Source organism: Triticum urartu, chromosome 4A (assembly GCF_056163025.1).
Source record: "Triticum urartu cultivar PI428250 chromosome 4A, HENAU_Tu73, whole genome shotgun sequence".
NCBI classification, from domain to species: Eukaryota; Viridiplantae; Streptophyta; class Magnoliopsida; order Poales; family Poaceae; genus Triticum; species Triticum urartu.
This window is the reverse complement of record NC_141876.1, coordinates 481,781,616-481,803,079: the sequence shown is the minus strand read 5'-3', so window position 1 is coordinate 481,803,079 and position 21,464 is coordinate 481,781,616. Positions and strand designations below refer to the sequence as shown.

Here is a 21,464-nt window from a genome sequence, read left to right as displayed (position 1 = left end):
CACAAAAAACAACACCACGGTAGTTCTACTAAAAACAGTGTTAGTAAGGCTTAGTTTCATTCAAATCATGCAAATTAGAGTCCAAAACAAGAGAAAAAGTTTTTGGAAAAGTAGATACGATGGAGACGTATCAACTCCCCCAAGCTTAACTTATTGCTTGTCCTCAAGCAATTCAGTTGATAAACTGAAAGTGGTAAAGAAATACTTTTACGAACTCTTTTGTTCTTGTATCCGTATATAAGCTTAAATAGCACCCAAGTTTTTAGCAAATATCATGAACTAACCATGCAAATGATAACACTTAGAAATCATATTTACTCATATCAATGGCATAATCAACTAGCGGTCAATAATAACATATCTCAAATGCCAACAATTTTTCAAAACAATCATGATACAGTATGATAACATGGTATCTCGCTAGCCCTTTCCGAGACCACAAAAAATAAATGCAGAGCACCTCTAAAGTTCAAGTAGCGACTAAACATTGTAATTCATGGTAGAGGAGATCCAGTCATGATGCACACAACATTAACTATACTCAATGCATAAGAAAGACAATAGCGCTCTCAGGACTGGTGCTTAAATTGAGAAGATGATGACTCAGCAATAAAATTAAAGAACATAAAAGTAAATAGATAGGCTCGCAGAGGGAAGCGGAGATTTGGAGAGGTGCCAGAGCTCAAAGCTTAAAATAGAGATGAATATATTTTGAGAGGCGTGCTTTTCCTGTCAACATTACAACCGAGGATTTTCAATATCTTCCATGCTAAACACGTTATCAATGGTTTGATAACCCACAAGTATAGGGGATAGCAGCAGTTTTTTAGGGTAGAGTATTCAACCCAAATTTATTCATTCAACACAAAGGGAGCCAAAGAATATTTGCAAGTATTAGCAGTCCAGTTGTCAATTCAACTACACCTGGAGACTAAATATTTGCAGCAGAGTGATCAGTAGCACAGTAATATGATAGTTTGGTAGCAGTAATAGTTTTGTAGTAATTGTAATAGTAGCAACAACAGCAGTAGTAACTTAGCAAGAACAATATGTGAAAATCTCGTAGGCATTGGATTGGTGATTATGTTGGATAACATTCATCATGTCACAGTTATAACCTAGGACGACACAGAACTATCTCCAATTCATCAATGTAATGTAGGCATGTATTATGTATATAGTCATACGTGCTTATAATAAGAACTTGGATGACATATTTTGTCCTACCCTCCCGTGGCAACGGGGTCCATAAGGAAACTAAGGGATATTAAGGCCTCCTTTTAATAGAGAATCGGAACAAAGCATTAACACATAGTGAATACATGAACTCCTCAAACTACGGTAATCACCAAAAAGAATCTCAATTATTGTCACTTTGGGGTATATGGATCATAACACGTAGCAGGTGCGTATAACTTTCAAGATACGATCAAGAACACAAATATATTGGTGAGAACATAAATGGTTCAGATCTGAAATCATGGCACTCGGGCCCTAGTGACAAGCATTAAGCATAGCAAAGTCATAGCAGCATCAATCTCAAAACATAGTGGATACTAGGGATCTAGCCCTAACAAAACTAACTCGATTACATGATAAATCTCATTCAACCCATCACCGTCCAACAAGCCTACGAAGGAATTACTCACTCTCGGCGCTGAGCATCATGAAATTGGTGATGTAGGATGGTTGGTGATGACGATGACAGAAGATCCCCCTCTCCGGAGCCCCGAACGGACTCCAGATCTGGCCTCCCGATGAAGAACAGGAGGTGGCGACGGCTCCATATGTAAAACGTGATGAAACTTCCTCTCCTATTTTTTCCTGGGAATTATGAAATTATAGGCTTGAGATTAGGGTCAGCGGAGCCACATGGGCCCCACAAGCAACCAGGGGGCACCCAGGGGGTGGACGCGCCCTGGTGCCTCGTGGGCAGCAGGTGGCCCCCTCCAGTAGATCTTGGCTCCAGTATTTTTTATTAAAAATCTGCAAAAAGTTTGATCGAATTCTGAGAACTTTTATTTCTGCACAAAAACAACACCATGATAGTTCTGCTGAAAACAGCGCCAGTCCGGGTTAGTTTCATTCAAATCATGCAAATTAGAGTCCAAAACAAGAGAAAAAGTGTTTGGAAAAGTAGATACAACGAAGATGTATCATAGTTCCCAAGCAAAAAAGGTAAAGTTTACTCCCCTCAACCATACAAACACAAGCCATGGCTAGCCGAATCCACAAGTGCCATTGGTACGACGAGCTTCTATATAGACGGTTTTTAACCCCTTTCCGCGACGACATTTTAAACCGTCGCCTTGCCAGTGTGTGCGATAGGGGGGTCCTTCCCACATGACCCAAAAACCGCCGGGGATAGGCCCTCTGGTCACACACACTGGGTAAAATGAGCTTGTGTGCGACCGGGCTAGCCATCGCATATAATTATGCAGGCCCAATTGTTTTCGTTCACAAGTACATCCCACACGGTGAATCCCAGAGAAATGTTTCCATTCGTATGTACATCGTATCTAGTGAATCCCACAGAAATGTTTCCGTTCGTCTTTACATCCCACAAAGTGAATCCCGGACAAACGTTTCCATTCATATGCACATCCCACACAGTGAATCCCAGACAAACGTTTCCGTTCGTATGTACATCCCACACAGTTTTATGTATAGCCTCTTGTGTCATAGGTGTAACGATCACATACGCTCTACCTCTGTTAACCATTTGCTTTATTCAAATATATCACATACGATTCGATGAAAAAAATTGTATGGCATTGGGCTATCCATCACACACGCTTTTACTGCTGAACCATTTGTAAAGTTCCATGACCCATTTAGCAGGTTTATTAGTTTACTATTAATAATTCCAGTATTAAGCACATTCACAGTTTATATCGGCTGTTTGACAATTTCATATCAGGCACATAAATATATTTTAACATCACAGTATGATAGCTACATGAAAACAACACAGTACATCACATAGCATCTAGTTCACCTTCATAACACTGGTGCAAAGACATGCTATACAAACAGTTTTTAACCCTTTTCCGCGACGGCATTTTAAACTGTCGCCTTGCCAGTGTGTGCGGTAGGGGGTTCCTTCCCACATGACCCAAAAACCGTCGGGGATAGGTCCTCCGGTCACACACGCTCTGCAAAATGAGCTCGTGTGCGATCGGGCGAGGCATCAGAGACAATTATGCAAGCCCAATCGTATCCATTCGTATGTACATCCCACACAATAAATCCCAGAAAAACGTTTCCGTTCGTGTGTGTATCACTTTTTATGTGGAAACGTTTGTGCAAGGTGGCCTAACGCAAACAGCTCTCTAGCCGAAGTCATGTGTGATTCTTCATTGATCCAACACGCCTACAACCGTGTGGGTTGTTTGAGTTCATCGCCCACGATGTTGTCTGAGAAACCATCTGCAATAGAAAACCCCAATAAGCAGGCTAATTGGTCTATTACGGATAATCCATTTAGTAATCAAATTGATATTTCTTATAAAACACACCATATATTTCATACTCATATTATGGCAACCAGGATTTCATAATTGAATTACATCTGATAGCTTCAGCACTCAGTTACACCATATAGGCATATAGCTAGCTACGCCATTACACAACGGCACCAAGTTTCACATGCAACATCGAAAACCTTTGGAAAGTAGCATCATACATGGTAAATAGATAGATGAATCTCATCTGGAAAACTACAGAAGTGAAAGGCAAATATTGAGCCTTCAGTGATGTTGAATGTCTTTGCAACTTTAGGCCAGTGGCTATCAGGGGCGGAGCTAGGCCCCTGGCACCCAGGGCCAAGGCCGGGGGCGTGAGAAATGTTACAGGCTATTATCTATATAGTTTTTTATGCAGGCCCGGGTGCAGTGCTGTAAAAAAGAGAGGCCCAAAGCCTGATTGGATGGCTAACCTGGAACGCACGCACGAAGCAGGACCCGCTCGATCTAACTTGCACGCAGGAAGATGAGATACCAGCACTCACGTTGCCGACCTGACGCGCTCGATCCAACTGGCACGATCAATTTCCAGCACTCGCGTCGCCGCCAGTACCAGCTGTCATCCGCAGCCGTGGAGTCGTCTCCGCCCTCCCACTTCTCCTGCTCCGGCCATTGCCCTCCTGTGCTCCATCCGCCATCGTGGCGTCGTCTCCGCCCTCTCCCACTTCCCTCCTGCTCCCGGCCACCGCCCTCCTGTGCGCAGTTTGCTTGTGCGGGTGCGCCATTTGGTTGCTTGACTGTCAAAGCTTGGTATTTTTCTTTGATGATTTTCCTGTTTCCCCTCATGTTTTTCACTTGTACCATGTTCTACAATGTCAATGTGATTTCTGTGTTACTGTGTGTCAATGTATAAACTACTCCAAACTAAAATTTAAATTGATATTGTGTGTGTGTATCCCATATATCTAGGTTGATGTAATTGCCAATTTTTTCGGTGCAAAAGGATTAACCTGACTCACGTGTTTGCTCTTCTACCGTTGATCAAGTTATGGCGGGGGGCACCAAGGAAGTAATCAATTGACTTGGTATTTTTCTTTTATTCCCATATTACTTCTTCTACTTCTGTCATGTTTTATCTATTTTCTTGGAGCATTGAGCATCATTTTAAGTTGTAGAGAAATTCAACTTTATTTTGTATGATTTCACATTAGGTATCTTTTAGAAATGGTATGAGGTAGCTTTAAGTGACAAAGTTTTTCCATGTTGTCGAAAAAAATTGGGCCCAGGCCTTGCTTCATTCTTGGCTCCGCCACTGGTGCCTATGGATAATGACTCGTCCAACCTTCGTCCTCTCGAGGAAGACTTCAACATTGTACCTGGGTGTTGAATGAATACCTTCCTCGCCTCTTGACCATGCAGGTGGTTTGAGAGGTAATCATCGGTGAACTGCTTTGGAAAGGACTGAAAACAAAGATATGCATAAATAACTGTTCTAAAATTTGAAATAGCACAAGGGGAAAACAAGGTAAAAGAGTTAGCATCATCCTATAGTTGACTAATGTCTTCTTCATTGTGCAAACAAAGATCTTGTTGTTATTCCTCTAATCCTCATAATTAGAAGCCCAGTGTGGTTCTAAACTCCCCCCTCTAATTCTCCGGCGACGATTAGCTCTGCACGGTGAAGCGCTCCCGGATTGTGAAGACAGTATGCTTGCAACCAAATAGAGAGGTTGTGCTTTCGGTCTTCTGTTCGAGGGATCATTCGAGGGCGGTTCGCGGGATCGTCATCGACTTCGAGGGACTCAAAGTGCGATCTACATCGACTCGTCTATTTCCGCTGCACTCCCGGAGTCGGTAACGATCATTGGTCACAACCCGTTAGGCATCTTCATATTGTTCCTGGGTGATCGTAGGGCGAATTTTTTTGTTTTCTACTATGTTACCCAACACACAACACCCGTCATTGTATGCGTATCGTAGGGTGATCATTGGTGACAAGCCGCAACGTCTGTCGCAACGTAGGGGAGGGGCAGCCAGATGAAGACGCGTGAGATCGGATCTCGGGGGGGAGGGTACGCCGTGCTTGAGATGGGAGGCCCCGTCATTGTCTGCGTAGCGGGGAAGAGGCTGCCGGGGGAGGCCGTCGGCGTTGTCCGAGACCGGATTTGGAGGAGAGGTGTGGAGGAGGAGGGCAGTTGGGCGATGAGGAGAAACGACCCCGCATCCGCCATCCCAGGGCCCGGCAAGACTTCACCAGCCGGCCCTCCAGCAGCGGCGACGTGGGGATGGGCGGGAGGTGGGGGCGGGCTAGCAATGACGACGCGGGGATGGGCGGGAGGTGGGGGCGGGCCGGTGGCGGCTGGGTTCACGCTGATTCGCCCGGCTCGGGCGACGCGAGGGTCGGGTCCGGGCGTCTAAACAGGCGCAATCCACCGATAGATAAAGCTCAACGTCATGTATCGTGTGCTTCAGTGGATAAGATATTGATACGGGTGAGTTGGCATACCGATAAGATATATTTCCTCCGTTTCTAAATACTATACTCCCTCCGTTTCGAAATATAGTGCGTCCTTGGTTCCCGCACTTCAACTTTAACCATAAATTTAACCAATGAGATCGACTGTGGTGGGAGCAAAATTTATACCAATGAATTCGTATTCAAAAGAACTTTTTAATTATATAAATTTTGTTCCCGCCGTAGTCAGTCTCGTTGATCAAATTTATATTAAAGTTGAACTTCAAAAAACATGGACGCACTATAATTTGAAACGGAGGAAGTATGACGTTTTGATAGTTTAAACGAGGGAGTACTTATGAAAGAGGCGTTCTAGCTGGACTCTACTCTAATCGGTATTTCCAGTGGTTGCTAATTGCCAACATGTCAACTATCACCGCCACCCACTCAGGGTCTGAAACACTAACAGCAATCAAACCACGTGAGGCATCATCACAGATTCACGGTATCCACGCCCGCGATGCACGCAGACGGCGCCGGCCAGTGTACCGCGCCAAGCATACCCCTCTGCGTCAACTGCACGCAGGTGGCACCTGCGATGCACGTAGACGACGACGCCGTGGCAGTGTACGTGTACCGCGGGCGGCATATTCTCTCCGTCGATCGATCAGACACCGCAACCTCCCGTCGCGTGTCGGATCTTTTCCTCTCGACAGGCGGTGGGGTCCGTCCCGCCCGCTGCGCGCGGCGGCAGCATCTCGCCACCCAATCCGCACCCAAATCTCGCGTCGGCGTCCCTCGAAAAAGCAGCCGCCGCACGCCACTTCGCGTCTCGGCCAACCGCCGGCGCGGGAGAGCAAGGGTCAAGGGCGGCTCTCAGCTCAGCTCGCGGCCTTCGCCCGAACCCCCTTCCCCGCTGCTCCCCCTACCATGCGCGTCTCCGACCGCGACGACCTCCCGAGTACCGCGCCCAGCTCCAGCTCCCAGCTCACGTCCCCAGATGGTGAACCGCGACAAGGCCGGCTGCCCCACGGCCGCGGCCACGCTGCCCCTCGACCGTCTCCTGGCCTCGCTCGCCGCCAACGCGGAGCAGCTGGGGAAGAGGTGGGAGATCGCCGTCCGCGACCGGAGGGCCAGAGCGGCCGAGCGGAGGATGGAGGCGGATGCGGCGCCGCCGGTGCAGCTGCACACGCCGCTCTTCTATGCCACCTGCGCCCTCGGCGGGGTCCTCAGCACCGGCCTCACCCACCTCGCAGTCACGCCGCTCGACCTCGTCAAGTGCAATATGCAGGTCTCTGAAGCAGAAACAGGCTCCCCTGCTGCTCCTGTACAAGCTTCCTGTGCCCTAATGCTAATTTCCAACGGGAATTGCTCTTCGCAGGTTGACCCTAGCAAGTACAGGGACATCTCGTCTGGCTTCGGTGTGCTGCTCCAAGAGCAAGGTCTTGGTGGGTTCTTCAAAGGCTGGATGGCCACGCTGGTTGGGTATAGTAGCCAGGGAGCTTGCAAGTTTGGTTTCTACGAGTACTTCAAGAAGTGTTACTCGGACATTGCTGGCCCCGAGAATGCTGACAGGTTGAAGACCGTCATCTACCTCGCTGCATCGGCGTCGGCTGAGGTAATTGCAGATTTAGCTCTCTGCCCCATGGAAGCCGTCAAGGTTCGAATCCAGACCCAGCCGGGATTCGCTCGATGCCTAACCGATGGGCTTCCGAAGCTTGTCCGGTCCGAAGGTGCCTTTGGGTAATAGATACTGCATGTCCTGTACTGATTATGTTATGATTGGTTCTATTCAAGATACTGCAGAACACTCTTTAACGCTCTGTGTTCATTTCAGGCTTTACAAGGGAATAGTTCCTCTTTGGGGCCGCCAAATTCCTTGTGAGTCGAATTCATCACAAATTATATTTTCCTACTGTATTTGCATGCCAAGGGTTAAATAGTACATGACCAAACAATACTAGTAGCGCTGATACCAGAATCTTCTTTTAGCTTGTTTCCGATAGAAACAATTTTAGAGATTCTTTAGAGTGTTAAAGGCTAGAAATTTCATGGGAGCATAGAGTTGGGGCTGACATGATTCCAGGATGCCCGTGAAACTGAGTTAGCCATTTATCACTGCTGCTTTTCTAAAGACTATACAAGTTTGGCACTACTTAATTTCTGTAATTTTGACCTAGTTTGCAGCCCTCCTCAGCCATGAAAAGCCTAGTTGATTTTATTGTTTCCTACTATGAAATGTGCAATCCAGATCATATATAGCTGCCACAGCAGTTGATTGTTGTTATTAGCAAAAGGACGACTTTTAACCCTAAACTCTAGTTTACAAGTGATTCCAGCTAACGAGGATGCCAGCTTTTGCCACATTATTAAACAAATCAATTGAGAGAGAACATATGGAGAAGTATGACATGAGGAATAGTGAGAGCACTATGTGGGTTTAACCCAAACCATACCCATCCGGCCATTGTGAGCTGATTTGTTTGATGACATGGCAGTTCTATAGTAGCAATGTGGCAGACATGTGGTATCCATAAAAATATATGGAAAGCATGACACTAGTGGGCAAATTACAAATCAAAGAAATATAATTTGGTTGAATATGGTGCTCATGGATGAAGTACTTAATTGTTCAACATGACAATGAAACAGTTTTTGCAGCCATCTTATACCCTTTTAGTAACTGCCACGCGGCGATGTCGTACGCACGTGCGGCCATGTCGACGGAGTCGAACGTGCCGATCCAGTAGCGATAGCCATTGCACTGGAACTCCACGACAAGTTCCCGGACGGCTTCTTCCGCACTCCGAAGAAGCCGGTCTTGCTCTTGGAGATTTTTTTGGGTGGCATGGCAGTGGCGCGGTTGCGTCTGAGCGTCGAGTCGAGCACCGGCGGCTGGCGGAGCTCGAATTGGGCGGCGGCCGGGCTTCAACTGAGGTGGGGCAGGGTGTCAGAGCTCGAATCGGACAGCGGTAGTGTGGCGGCGGAAAAGCAGGGCGGATGCGGCCGACGGAGCTCGAATCGGACAGCGGTAGCATGGCGGCGGAAAAGCAGGGCGGATGCGGCCGACGGAGCTTGAATCGGGCGGCCGCCGAGCTTCAACTGAGGCGGGGCGGGGCGCCGGAGCTCGAATCGGGCGGCCGCCGAGCTTCAACTGAGGAGGGGCAGGGCGCCGGAGCTGGGCGGAAAAGCTGCGTGGAAAAGCGGGGCAGATGCAGCCGATTTGAAGGCGGGGGATGCTGAAATGCAGTAGAACCCATGGCGGAGGGTGGGAAGGCCAGATCTGGCGGCGGGGTCTGGTGGGCGGGCGGCTGTGGTTGAAGTGGCGGTTGGCGGTTGGCGCGCAGCTGGCCGTTTTACATCACCACGCGGCTGGTGATGTAAATCTGCATCTCCAAGTGTTGTATTTTACATCACTTGGAGCAGGTGATGTAAAAATTTATACATCTACATCTGTTGGAGCATTGTTTTTAGGCCTGGTGATGTAAAAGTTAGTTATTTATACATCTACATCATCTATTGGAGATGCTCTTAGGTGTGTGCCCTGATCTACTTTTCCATTACCTTTGCAGACACTATGATGAAATTTGCATGCTTTGAGACCATTGTTGAGATGGTGTACAAGCATGCTGTGCCAAAACCAAAAGATCAATGCAGTAAACCATTGCAGCTAGCAGTGAGTTTTGCAGGGGGGTACATTGCTGGAGTCTTGTGTGCTGCTGTCTCTCATCCTGCAGACAACCTGGTGTCTTTTCTCAACAATGCAAAGGGAGCCACTGTGGCAGATGTAAGTTGCAAGTCCTATTCCAGTAAATAATTAAAATCTCAGAACTGTTAACTATATAGCTTACGCCCATCTTGCTGCCAGATGGTATTCACTTATAGTATCAATATTATGGTAATTTTGAACTGTTCTGATCAATTAATTGTGCTTCCAGGCTATAACAACCATTGGGCTGTGGGGCCTTTTCACTCGTGGCCTTCCACTCCGTATTATCATGGTCGGTACTCTTACCGGAGCGCAATGGGCAACATACGACGCGTTTAAAGTATTTGTTGGGCTGTAAGTATCCCTTGCTGTGTATTACATGCATCTCTGACATCATCAACAATTTATGCCGCAATACCAAATTATCTCATGGTTGCTTGTGATTAATTCTCCAGACCAACCACCGGGGGAGTCAGCTCTAGTTGTCATGCTGCCACTACTTTGCACCGAGTAGATCATGAGAAGCAGAACTGACCGCACCAGGGAAGGTCTTGTGCTGAGTTATCTGTAACCGGAGTAGATGTATAAACCGGCACCCCCGGAGCTGCTCTGATTCTTGCAAGAGCTCCAGCATTGGAGGATGAAGTGTTGAATGTACACCATGATACTTTCTTTTAGCCGGTTAGGAAATTTCACATTCAAGGGGTTTTTGTTTGTTGCTACCCCCTTGGACGTTGGAGAACATACAAGGAACGAAACAAGCTTCAGAGATTGATTTGTCTGGCGCATTGGCGTAATCATCTGAATACATCTTGCACATGGCCTGTGTCGGCCTGGCCTGTTTATGCAGCCTACATAATCAGAAGAATGAACCATAAGAATTGAAAATAACTGTTAAGTATCCAGAATGTATTAAACTCAACTATCTGAACCTAACTTTATACATCCTACCACGAAATCACTGGTTCTCAAACTACTGATTTTGCCGTTTTAGATGTCATCCGTATAGCTTTCATGGGTACCAGAATGATCTCGACTATCCGAACCTAACTTTAGATAGAAAATGCCTACCACAAAATCACCGATTCTCAAACCACTACAAAGTGCACAGTTTCTAGCGCTTTGCTGAGTATTTTTGTGGCTCAACATGATCTTGTAGCTTTTAGCAAAAAAGTCGGCTTCACTTTGTGCTTTCGGTTACAACCAAACAAATGCACTACAGCAGAACTAAACAGATTAGCGAGAACATGAACCGCTTCATGAACAGATTGGAACATGATGCTCATAAATCGCATTTACCATGATAGTATACCTTGAAGAGCACTCTGCTTGCCCAGGAATATGACAATTACACAATCGTGTGCCAAAGGGATAACGTCCAAAAACGAAGTTACAAAGAGATGACAAACACAAACAGATAAAATGCTTTGCTTGAAAGCGCACTTAAATAATTTAATCTGCTTATACAGTAAAATTTCAGACAACAATGTAGCACATACTGGTTTGGATAAAGCAAGTGTTCAAAATTTGTAGCCTGATCTCTCTTGCCCACACTCAGATCACCTACTGCTGAGGTCCAGGGTAGCCTTGCATCGGAGGGCGTGGCGGAGGTGCTCCAGGAGTAAAGTTAGCCATTGGACCACCAGAAGGAGGTGGAGGTGGTATTGAACGCGGAGGACCATTTGCAAGCGGAGGCGGAGGGGGTGGAGGTTGAAGACCGCTCATTGGTGGTGGCGGGATCCTAGGGGGCATTCCCATAGGTGCATTCGGTGGAGGTGGCGGCAGAGCCTGTGGCTGGGATGGTGGCCTTGGTGGAGCACCAGGAGGGCCTCCTGTCCCATTTGGGACAGTACCAGGAGCTGCTGGTTGTCTGTTAATCTCCGGTGCTCTTGGCTTGAAGTATAGTTGCAGCTGTCGTTAAAAAAAGTGAAAGTTGTGAAACAATATTGCTTATAAAGGCAGCTAAATGAAATGGCAAAAAACTGCATAGAAAAACTCACAATGTATGACTTCTTGTCCGGATCCCAATACGAGAAAAACTTGTCTGTTGATTTGTCAATCTCTGTGCTTGGTATCTGCAAATAACAGACAGTATTAAGTATATACACATTGGCTAATGGGTCTGATGCAGCAGAACTTTGCAAGAAATGCACCTTAAAGCCAATGACTTCATAGGGCTCCGCTGCAAAAAGCAGATATTGGTACCTCTTATCCCAAGATTGGATTTTCTGTAAAACAATAGTAGTAAATTAGCAAATGGAAGATTATTAACAGTAAAGCAACATATATCAGGCTGATGATGCTCACACATTAGCCCAGGGCCCTTTAATACCTGTTCATATGATGCCATGAAACGGTGCCTTGGCTTGCTATTATCTTCGATTTCAGGATACTCAATCTGAAAACAGAATGCCAAAATTTGTCACTCCACTACCCCAGTGTACATGGTTATTTAAATGCTCATAACAAGAGAAATCGATAAGAGAAACTGGCTGATTATGTAGCTATTTGTCACTATTCTGAATGTGTTAACTCTTCAGTAAAGGCTGCTTTATCAAAAGATAAACTTCTAGATAGCATTGTAAAATTGATTTGCCAACGGGAGGCAAGTAAAACTGTAGAAAGAACATACTAGTATATGAATAAACTATAAAAGTTGGAAACGAACCTAACTTAACTGGTATCACTATAAGATCCTTGCCATTTGTAATTCAGATGCCTACATGACATGACAAATGACATCGATTGAAAAATGACAAAACAGTGTCTCTAGATACAGAAGATGGTAATCGAACTTATTTGATCATGTACAAATCCTCTATTGACCAACTCTGAGAACAAGATGTACAAGCACGATAAATACTAACCTCAAAGAGAAAAGAGTGTTGCTTCGTGTCAGGATCATACTGTTTAGTTACTGTATATCCAGGTCTGCCAATCTTAACTGCAAAGCAAAGAAACATAGTTATAACTTATGAGGATAGTTACCAAGATAACACAATTAGGTGCGGAAAACAAAATAGCATAGCTGTACTACCAAACTGGAACAGAATACAAGGGTCTAAATAGCTAATAAAAAACAACGCCTTTGATGTTTGAACATTTCCGGAATCGGTGGAACAAAATTAAGCCTAGCTTCCGATAGATTTGTCTGCCCTGTGAAGAACTTCTTTTCGAAACTGCTGTACCACAGAAAGTTATCAGAAGTATCCAGTGTTCCAAGCATGAATGCTTATGCCACATGGCCATTAGTTCAGCAACACCAAAAATCATATCACTAAAATTTAAATAGTCCACAGCAGCTTTTCAAGGCTGTTTTAGATGTATCCTCTTTATCTAGATTTGAAGACAACCAAGCAACCCAATATCAACCTTATAGACACTTGGGTTCCCTTTAATTAATCAAGGGATATTATTTATCGGAACAGGGTATTACTTTTCATTGTTGCCTTATTGATATATCAATAGTTAAAGACACGCCTAAACCGTGGATAAAAATGAAGATCGGACTAATGTGAAGTTAATGTTCACATTCTGCTATCCAACAAAACGCTCTAATTTGGCCGTCCCACTCTCATGCCTAAAATTATCAGAACACAAAGCAAGGTATAAGATTGTTAGTTGACGGGGCAAATTTGACACACAGGGATATTCATCCATCCTGCAACAGTCCTCAACTAGTGTGCTTGCAACACTGAATACACAAATAAACGTTATGAATTCACATCGAGATGAAACTTGAAATACCACCAAGATCTTCAAAAACAAAAAGACCTGATATGATCATTGCCTCGCTCAAAACGTCAAGTACATTCATTACAAAAGTAAAGAGATCCAAGGCTATATGCAACTCGGTATGGCTCACACTAAGTACCCTGAACAAACCTAGCGCAATAACATTACTGAAACCGATAAAAAAACACAGACCAAGCATCTGCAGAACTAAAATAGCAGGCCCTACCCAGTCAAAAAAAAGGCAGGCCCTGCATAGTGGAACGATACAAAGTCACGGCAGCTTATGAGAGAACCTTAATTCTACTACTAGTAAACTGCTCAGGTAAAAAAACAGTGAGAGTTAATTCTTTACGCACCAGACTTGCGGGGCGCGAGCTTGCGCTTGTTTGGCTGGGGCTGCGCGGGCGCGTCCTTGGCCTCGCGGGCGGCACGCTTGGCGAGGTTGGTCTGGTGCCGCTTCCCCTGCGTGTGCGCGAGGTAGTTCCCCTCGTTGTTGTGGAGCGTCAGGCAGAGCTTGCACTCATAGCTTGACACACGAGAAAACGAGCGGAATCAGCGGGCAGAGCTATGCGAATCGAGAGCACGAAGAATCTAGGGTTTTGCGGGCGGGGGGGATTACCTGCCGAGATGGTTTCGCATGAAGTAGGGGTCCTTGGCGAGGTCGATGGTCTCGAGCGCGAGGCGGCGCAGGCGCTCCCGCCGGTCGATGGCCTCATTCTGGGCGGTGGCGGCGCCGCCGCTGCCGGGCTTGGAGCCCCACTCGCGGTCCATGGCGTCTGCTCGGCTCGGCCGCCTCTCGAGGGTCGAATCGCCAGACCTCCGGCTTCGGTTCGATAGTGTTTGTTGCGGCTCTGGTCGGTTTTACTAGAAGGTCCTTCAACCGACCCAAGCCCAACTTACCGACCCGCACTCAAGTGTGTGTGGTGAGCGTGGCACGGCATCTTGCCTGGATGGGCTTTACCTGGGCTTTTGTCTGTCTGTAAAAGAAACAAACCCAAACAACACGACTATAAATTTTTTAAACGTATATTCGGTGCACTCGAAGTTTATGTGCGACGCCCGATGTTCAAAATTGATGATAAATTTTCTCTATTTTTTGAAATAAAATATGTCCATGTTATATATCTACATGCCATAAGTTTTAACTTATAAATTCAACTCACAGCTTATAAAAAAAGAGAAATTATGCTATGAATAGCGGTTAATTTGAATTGGCTATGAATTGAGCCATTAACACTGCCACTTTTTTTAAGGGGAACATTGCCACTGTTGAATTTGTTGTTTCCGTCTCTCAAGCTCTGAGTTGAGTATGCAATCGAAACTTTATCAAATATTAGATGCATGGTGTGTCTGTGTTATACTGAGTATTTTCGTATATATATTTACAACTTATAACATGAGTTTTTATGTTGGGTGCACCGATTGCACAAGAACTCTATGATAAAATGCTCTACCAATGTAACTGTGATCTCCACAGGCTACAACAGCACCCTCGATGAAGGCCAGGTGATGCAAAAGCCCCCCCCCCCCCCTTTCACTGAGTGTTGTTAGTGAAAATGATGTAATAAGTTTTCCCTCCTTTTTAGACTATTTGCTTCTGGGTTGCGGCCAGAGCGCTTTTAGGCATTCCGCCATAAGATTGTAATTTTGTTTTTCTACACCTTCAGTTGTAAGGGGGCTTGTTTTGCTATTACTGAATACTTTCATTCATTGATATAAATGGAACCGCGGACATGGTCCCTTTCCTTCTAAAAATATATAAAAATAAAGATTTTCTAATTTTGTCTGTAGTTTGATAAATATTATGAGCAAATGTTGTACCACTAATGGATAAATACTTCGATCACTATCAGACTTTGTCGGGATTATTATAAGAAATTAAATTAAGCACTCTTACAATTAAAACTATTCAGCTACGCATCAAAGACGATAGCTCGCGATAGCCACGTCGGCAACGGTACGAGACAAAAAAGATTTATCAGGCCCACCACATCGTTTGCTTTTTATTATAAGAAAAAGACAGGAGGAGAAAATCGCCTTCACAGCCCCTTCTCCGCCCTCCGCCTCGTCCTCTTCTCCGACGCCGCCACCCCACCCCTTCTATCCAGCGGTGTCGCCTCTCCTTCCCGGTATGTGAGCCGCCGCCTCGCCGCCGCCCCTCCTCCTCCTCCTATCTTCCGCCGTCTCGCCGCTGCAGTCGTCCCCGTGAGCAAGCTATCTAGGCTAGGGTTCATCGGAAAGAAAGGAAAAAAATCCCCATTCCCTCCGCCGTCTCCTATGCCCCGCTGCCCGCCTACTCTTCCTCTCTGCAGCATCGTGTTTATCCTCGACGCAGAAGGATAGCGCGGACTGAAGAGACGCCCTGCCGTCGTGCTCCTTTTTGTAGGGACGGGGACGGGGACGGGAAAGGGAGGCCCGAGGGCGGCAAGTTCCGTCGGATGGTAGCGGCCGTCGCCTCGGAGGGCGCAGGGGGAGGCGCGCTGCTCGCGTCGCTCACGGAGCCCTGTGAGGCGCTCTCGTTCTGCACGGAGGACGCCGGGGGCTACTTCCCCGTCGAGTCCGCCGCCCGGGCGCTTGTGCGGCTGGCCGACGCCGAGGTCGCCAGCCCCGACGAGATGCTGCTCGCCGTGCGCGCCATCACTTGCAGGTATTTTCAGGAATGGAGAGAAGCACCCTTCTCTCTTGTGTGATGCAGTTTCGAGTTCTTTGTTTCACTGAGTATTTTTGAAAGAACTAATTGATCTTCAAAATCCAAATATATGTACAATTCAGATATTTCACTGAGCTTCTGTTTTTGTGGAAAGCAAATATATGTACTCCAAAATCCAAATTGATCTTCTGAGTCAATTACTATGGCATATTTTTTCCTCATCTACATACTTTTACTGTTTTACAGATTGGTTTTTTGCCTTTTTGTGGTATCTTTCGTTTCATCTGTTAAGATAGCCACAACCAGTGACTTAAACCTCTAATATCTTGAGTCAAGATTCCTTCTTAAAGTGAAAATTTTCGTTCATTCTGCTGCTGCAATGATTGGCCATCTATATATTTGGCTCTGGCTTACAGGTGGCATTTCTTTTCCCTTTTCTGTAGGATAGAACTTTTCACTGTAAGCTGCTAACTTAGCAGTAACCTACTATTCAATTTACATGTTGTGACTACAGATAACAAGGTTTGTATTTTCTACTCAGGTGGTTGGATATTAGTTATAAAGGTTGTCCCTGGATTTTTGCTCTATCGAGGACTGCATGAGCTTGGTCAATATGCATTCTTGGAAATTCTCTGGGAGCCAGCCATAAAGAAGGAATTCCTACTGTATCTTGTGGCATTCTTAGTCAGGTAGGTCCCATCTTCCATCCTTTGTTTTATGTTTCTTCTATTGTTTAGTTTTCTTGATAACCAGTTATAGTATTGGTCTTACACATGTATTCTTATTCTTTGTTTGTGAGGATAAACATTTCTATGCTCGCTTTTGTAGGTACTAAATATAACCAGATGAACTGTTTTTGCAAACGACTGAGTGCTAATTACACGAGTTCAAAGATTAAGCTGAGTCCGATCTATTTTTCTGTCAATTTAGTTTGAAGGTAAATCGTTTTACAGTCATCCCGTTAGAACTTGACCAGACAACATGCATGGTGGTTTGTAGTTTGTTGACATAAATGTCAAACAATTTATATCTGCATAATTCTAGAAGTGCTCTCTTATAATAATCCTCGGTACAAGTTGTATCAGACTAGCAGTATAATGTTGGATGAATTGATTTAATTAATTAGTGACTATTTTTACATGAGATGATCATTAACTTTAGTTATGCATGTGAAATATGCATAAAGAATTTTTTGTGTTGTGCCCATGTCCCATGCATATATGATTTCCTTTTGCTACGTATGTATTCATGTATATACCGCATCCATTTGGCTGAGTTGCTTGCCTTGCTTACTTCTACAAATAAAGTCGTTTCATATTGGAATTATGAAACATGATTTCTATTTTCCTTGAAGACCAAGGAATCATATTTTATTTATTTTCTGGAAAAGATCAACATGCTAATTTTTCCTTAATCTTATCCAGAATTTGTTATTGCCATCAGAAGGTGTACTACTTGATCATGCATGATACAAGGTGTCACGATGATTTGATGAGGTAAGGTAATCGTTGAGTCATGTTGTCAAATGCTAATGGATGGAATTTCTAATGTATGGCTGGAACAACAAGTCGGTGATGATATTGCGACGTCTTATTTGAGAACTGTAGACATGGTTTGCCACGCTGGACCTTGTGAAGATTATGTCTGTTCTTTGTTTAAGACTAATTGTACACATTCATGTTGCAAATATTTCTTCGGTTTCTGTTCTCAAGGGTATAGTAATGCAGAAATGGCTAAATTTTACAAATTGTAGTACTTCTTGTGAGCAAGCATTCAGTTCAAAAGCTGCCTAACATGCTGGTAACTTGCTAAATTAGGCATATAATATTATAATTTTAGTTTCATCTGAGAACTTCTCTTTAAGACAATGGCAGTGAACATTTGTTTCCGACAATGACAGTGGATATCGTATATTTTGCTCTCTAAAAATGAACTATTGTGGTGTTGTTCACCTATCAATGTGCCATGTTTTCTATCTAAGAATATGCCACATTTGCTAAATAAACCAGCTCATTAAAGTGATGGACAACTAAATACTTTTTATAGAGCTAAAATAATATATAGGCAACCAAACAACCTTCCCTTTCAAAAAAAAGCCAAGCAAACATTTGGGTAACTTCCTGGCGCGGTGGAGCGCCCTTGCCCACTAGTACATATTGTGAACCCTCAACTCATACAATTTTGAAGAAAACATGAACTGGATATATGGTGCATTTTCTTCAAAGTATGGTATATTTAGTTGGAAAGAATGACATTTTGTGAAGGAAGAAACTGCCTTAAATCCCTTATGATAAGCATGCGGTTGATCTAGGTGCAACTCATATGCACCAGAATACTCGGCTATAGCATGTTTTGTTAGATCCATTCTTAAGAAAATGCATTATTCTTGAAAGGCGGCACGCTCACTGCAGCTTGACCACGTCATCCCTGCCAATGCCGATTAGCTCAGCCTTGGTGGCGGCGGGCTCCTGGACCACCTCAAGCAGGCGCCTGCGGCGGCGGCCGACATGTGAGGTATGCTCTTTGGTACTAACTCTTCATTCTCGACATCTGGTTGTGTCTGTTCCTCATATTGTCTCCAAATACCGGTGCGAAAAGGCTTTCTTCTAGATCTGCTCATTATGGTTCTCCAAATACAATACATTCAATGATATTGTAGTTTTTGTGGGCTTGTTCTTTATAAGAAAATAATTGTACACATAGCACTATAGTTAGAAGCAGGTCTACGAAGGCATGGCTTCAAAATCCATATACATGTTTTGTTCCTTTTCCTTTCCATATCTATGGTTTTCATACTAATTTATGTTTTCCCCTCAAGGGATGTGTATTTGAGAGAGGGTTATGGAAAAGAAGGGGCTGGACTAAGAGGAAGGAGTGGAATCACATGATGTGCATTGCATTTCTGTCTATGCAATCCAGTTATATACTGATAAGGCTTTATACAATAATAAGCTCCCTATCTGTTGAACGTCACAATTAGTACAGAGGCACAAGTCATTTCTGACAATTGAAGATCAAACAAACAATACTGCAGAATTATGCCAACATAAGTTTTTGATGTACATTGAGCTTGTCAGTTTTACTGTCACCTTTAATTTTGGAGACATGGCTAACTATTTTCTCCACTATTTGGCATCTTCCCATGTTCATCTTGACAGTCTGGTTTTCTATGATCTTGTTTTCTATTTGCGTGGGCAAATTATATTTCAATGATACAAATGGCTGATGTTAGTTTTGGTATATATGTGGTCAAGAAGGTTGTCAAGTAGTGATGGCCTCAGATTTGTTATGGGGCAGTTTTTTTAATAGAGCGCTTCTTGCGCACAAGCACTGGAACCATCGGTCTTTGACATACATGATTCTCTATAACTTCTACCAGAATGCTTTCTTTGTGTTAATGCTCTTCTGGTACGTATTCCCTCCTCTGTGTGTTTCTCATATGATGTAAGCTCAGTATATCTGTGTTACCTTTGTTACCTGTCACCTACAATTTGACTATCCAAATGTATGAATATACGGAAGCATCATCCCGCACTCCCTTTTGGCCTTTTTGGACCTCTTGTAATGTACACTGGTCTAATTAAGTTCTTAATGAATTGATTTAGGCACACTACATATTCTGTAACTCTTGTGCTGATAGATTAGAGTACTGCTTTCTATTCCATTATCTGCACATCAGTTCCCACAGTAGTGGTTGATATTCTAGAGGACTTACTCATAATAGTCATAATACCCTTCTTTACTGTCTGAGACTATTGAGGCAAAGCTTCAAAATGAGGGCTACAACCTGACACTCTTCTGAAACATAATGGTAGATACCTTGTAACAAAGCCTTGTCCTTTCCTATGTACATTTCTTCACATATAATATCGGTTCTGTTTCATGTAGCAGTCTTCTTTGTTAGTAATGTTCCATGTTTTTGTTTACATGTACGTTCATTAATTTTCCCGTTTGAACCCCCTTAATTAGTAAGGTGAGCTCACAAGCTTGGGTCCTAAACCACAAGAGCTCGAGAAAGTCGTCATACATTCCTTCTGCAGGACACTAGCAACCTCGGATACAAGTACCCGTGGTGGTTTCTCTGTTCTTAGGAGACATGCTGAAGACTGTCTTCCTCGGACGGTTAGCATTGCAAGCACTCTTTGACTCCACTTGATGTCTACAAAATTTCTGGCTTATTGAATGATATGGTAACTTGCAAGACATGTCGCAGAATCCACATAGAACCGGGTGGCATTTTCCTCACATTTCATGGTGATTTTAATTTGAGCATTCAGCTTGAATACCCTTTAAACTTTCCGTCGTTGTGCTCTTATTGTTTTGGTGTAGCACTTCATGTCACAACTGAATGTTGAATTCTTACCACTGCAGAAACTTCAACATATACTGATTCATTAGATAATGAGTATGTGTGAGCTCTCTTTGTCTTTCTGGTTGAATGTTGAATTCTTACCACTGCAGAAACTTGCAACATATACTGATTCATTAGATAATGAGTATGTGTGAACTCTCTCTGTCTTTCCGGTTCTACCTCATGCCATTAGTGTTTTGTGTTTCAGATGCCCTAATCTCCCTTGTATTTAAGCGTCATTTATTTAGCTCTTCCGAAATTTGTCGCCAAAGTAAGTGGAATGGGCGCTTTCAACCTGGCACCGCCCAGATTTCTCTCAAGAGGCGCCACCAGGTGGCGCCCCAACCCCTAGTCATACACAATAGCTTGAGGCCTTGAGCAGCACGTACAAGCTTTGCTCATTTTTTTACTAAACACACTAACTGCACTAGTTTTTTAAGACAGTATCTACACAGACGCTCATACATACACACATACATTTCCTAGTCGATGTTAACGTGTCCTCTCATTGAATGAACATCGCCGGAAAGACTAATAGTTTTGTGGCCCATCGAAGATGTAACAATGCCCGTCTACCAACCTGAAAACATGACTGCACTAGTTGTTGTGTTTGTCACCACAACGACGCTAAATGTTGCACACTGATTTTTTTATATCCCACTACTCAGTTTTGTTACTAGGAATTTCAACTCCTCAAAAATGTCATTGCTTTGTTAGACATATACTCAAAAATGCCACTGGACACTATTATTGTAATCTCAAATCTCTTTTGCCATGTTATAATGACATAAATACCTATGAACCAACATGCCCGCTCTATCTCGCTACAATAAAGTGTGGAGCCCATTTGTTCTGAACAACGTTCTTATTTTCCTGTAAAATTATTCGCTTGGTTAATCTTGACAACTGGGCTAACACTTATAATTGTGAGATAGATAGAACGGACATGTGGGTCTAAGCTTATTTTTGCCATATAACATGGTCAACGGATTTGACCTGAAAATAATAATGTCTAATGGCATTTTTGAGCAAACATCTAAAGGAACGATGGCATTTTTGAGCAAGCATCTCACGAATCGATGGCATTTTTGAGTAGTTGT

The 21,464-nt window shown here is 44.1% G+C and overlaps 2 protein-coding genes and 1 long non-coding RNA gene across 4 annotated transcripts; 2 read left to right on the top strand and 1 right to left on the bottom strand.

Annotated features, from left to right (window-relative positions):
* Nucleotides 1–6,591: 6,591 nt before the first annotated feature.
* On the top strand, nucleotides 6,592–10,471 carry LOC125529537 (mitochondrial phosphate carrier protein 3, mitochondrial). Its single transcript, XM_087518638.1, has 6 exons — nucleotides 6,592–7,210; nucleotides 7,301–7,662; nucleotides 7,757–7,800; nucleotides 9,492–9,706; nucleotides 9,858–9,982; nucleotides 10,084–10,471. Exons 1-6 carry the CDS (start codon nucleotides 6,920–6,922, stop codon nucleotides 10,160–10,162), a joined length of 1,116 nt encoding a protein of 371 aa, XP_087374764.1. The 5' UTR covers nucleotides 6,592–6,919; the 3' UTR covers nucleotides 10,163–10,471.
* Nucleotides 10,472–11,044: 573 nt separating this feature from the next.
* LOC147976238 (hydroxyproline-rich glycoprotein family protein) lies at nucleotides 11,045–14,227 on the bottom strand. 2 transcript variants are annotated; one of them, XM_087518640.1, is made up of 7 exons: nucleotides 13,983–14,227; nucleotides 13,720–13,889; nucleotides 12,496–12,572; nucleotides 11,961–12,026; nucleotides 11,782–11,856; nucleotides 11,629–11,703; nucleotides 11,045–11,539 (listed from the first exon to the last, which is right to left on the bottom strand). In XM_087518640.1, exons 1-7 carry the CDS (start codon nucleotides 14,132–14,134, stop codon nucleotides 11,192–11,194), a joined length of 963 nt encoding a protein of 320 aa, XP_087374766.1. In that variant the 5' UTR covers nucleotides 14,135–14,227; the 3' UTR covers nucleotides 11,045–11,191. The 2 variants fall into 2 exon arrangements, with proteins under 2 accessions (XP_087374766.1, XP_087374765.1); XM_087518639.1 differs by having other exon boundaries at nucleotides 11,629–11,856.
* Nucleotides 14,228–15,381: 1,154 nt separating this feature from the next.
* Nucleotides 15,382–20,444, top strand: LOC125532046 (uncharacterized). Its single transcript, XR_015601392.1, has 5 exons — nucleotides 15,382–15,492; nucleotides 15,750–16,010; nucleotides 16,555–16,702; nucleotides 16,842–16,950; nucleotides 17,438–20,444. It is a non-coding gene; the product is annotated as an uncharacterized LOC125532046 (long non-coding RNA).
* The last annotated feature ends 1,020 nt before the right edge of the window (nucleotides 20,445–21,464 follow it).

What these genes read in the sequence shown, in the direction of transcription:
- LOC125529537 (XM_087518638.1), top strand. Translation starts at nt 6,920, where the DNA reads ATGGTGAACCGCGACAAGGCCGGCTGCCCCACGGCCGCGGCCACGCTG. An exon ending in TCGTCAAGTGCAATATGCAG is followed by an intron (nt 7,211 to 7,300) that starts GTCTCTGAAGCA and finishes TGCTCTTCGCAG; the next exon opens with GTTGACCCTAGCAAGTACAG. An exon ending in CGGTCCGAAGGTGCCTTTGG is followed by an intron (nt 7,663 to 7,756) that starts GTAATAGATACT and finishes TGTTCATTTCAG; the next exon opens with GCTTTACAAGGGAATAGTTC.
- LOC147976238 (XM_087518639.1), bottom strand. Translation starts at nt 14,134, where the DNA reads ATGGACCGCGAGTGGGGCTCCAAGCCCGGCAGCGGCGGCGCCGCCACC. An exon ending in GCTCGCGCCCCGCAAGTCTG is followed by an intron (nt 12,573 to 13,719) that starts GTGCGTAAAGAA and finishes TTTGCTTTGCAG; the next exon opens with TTAAGATTGGCAGACCTGGA. An exon ending in CGGACAAGAAGTCATACATT is followed by an intron (nt 11,540 to 11,628) that starts GTGAGTTTTTCT and finishes TTTTAACGACAG; the next exon opens with CTGCAACTATACTTCAAGCC.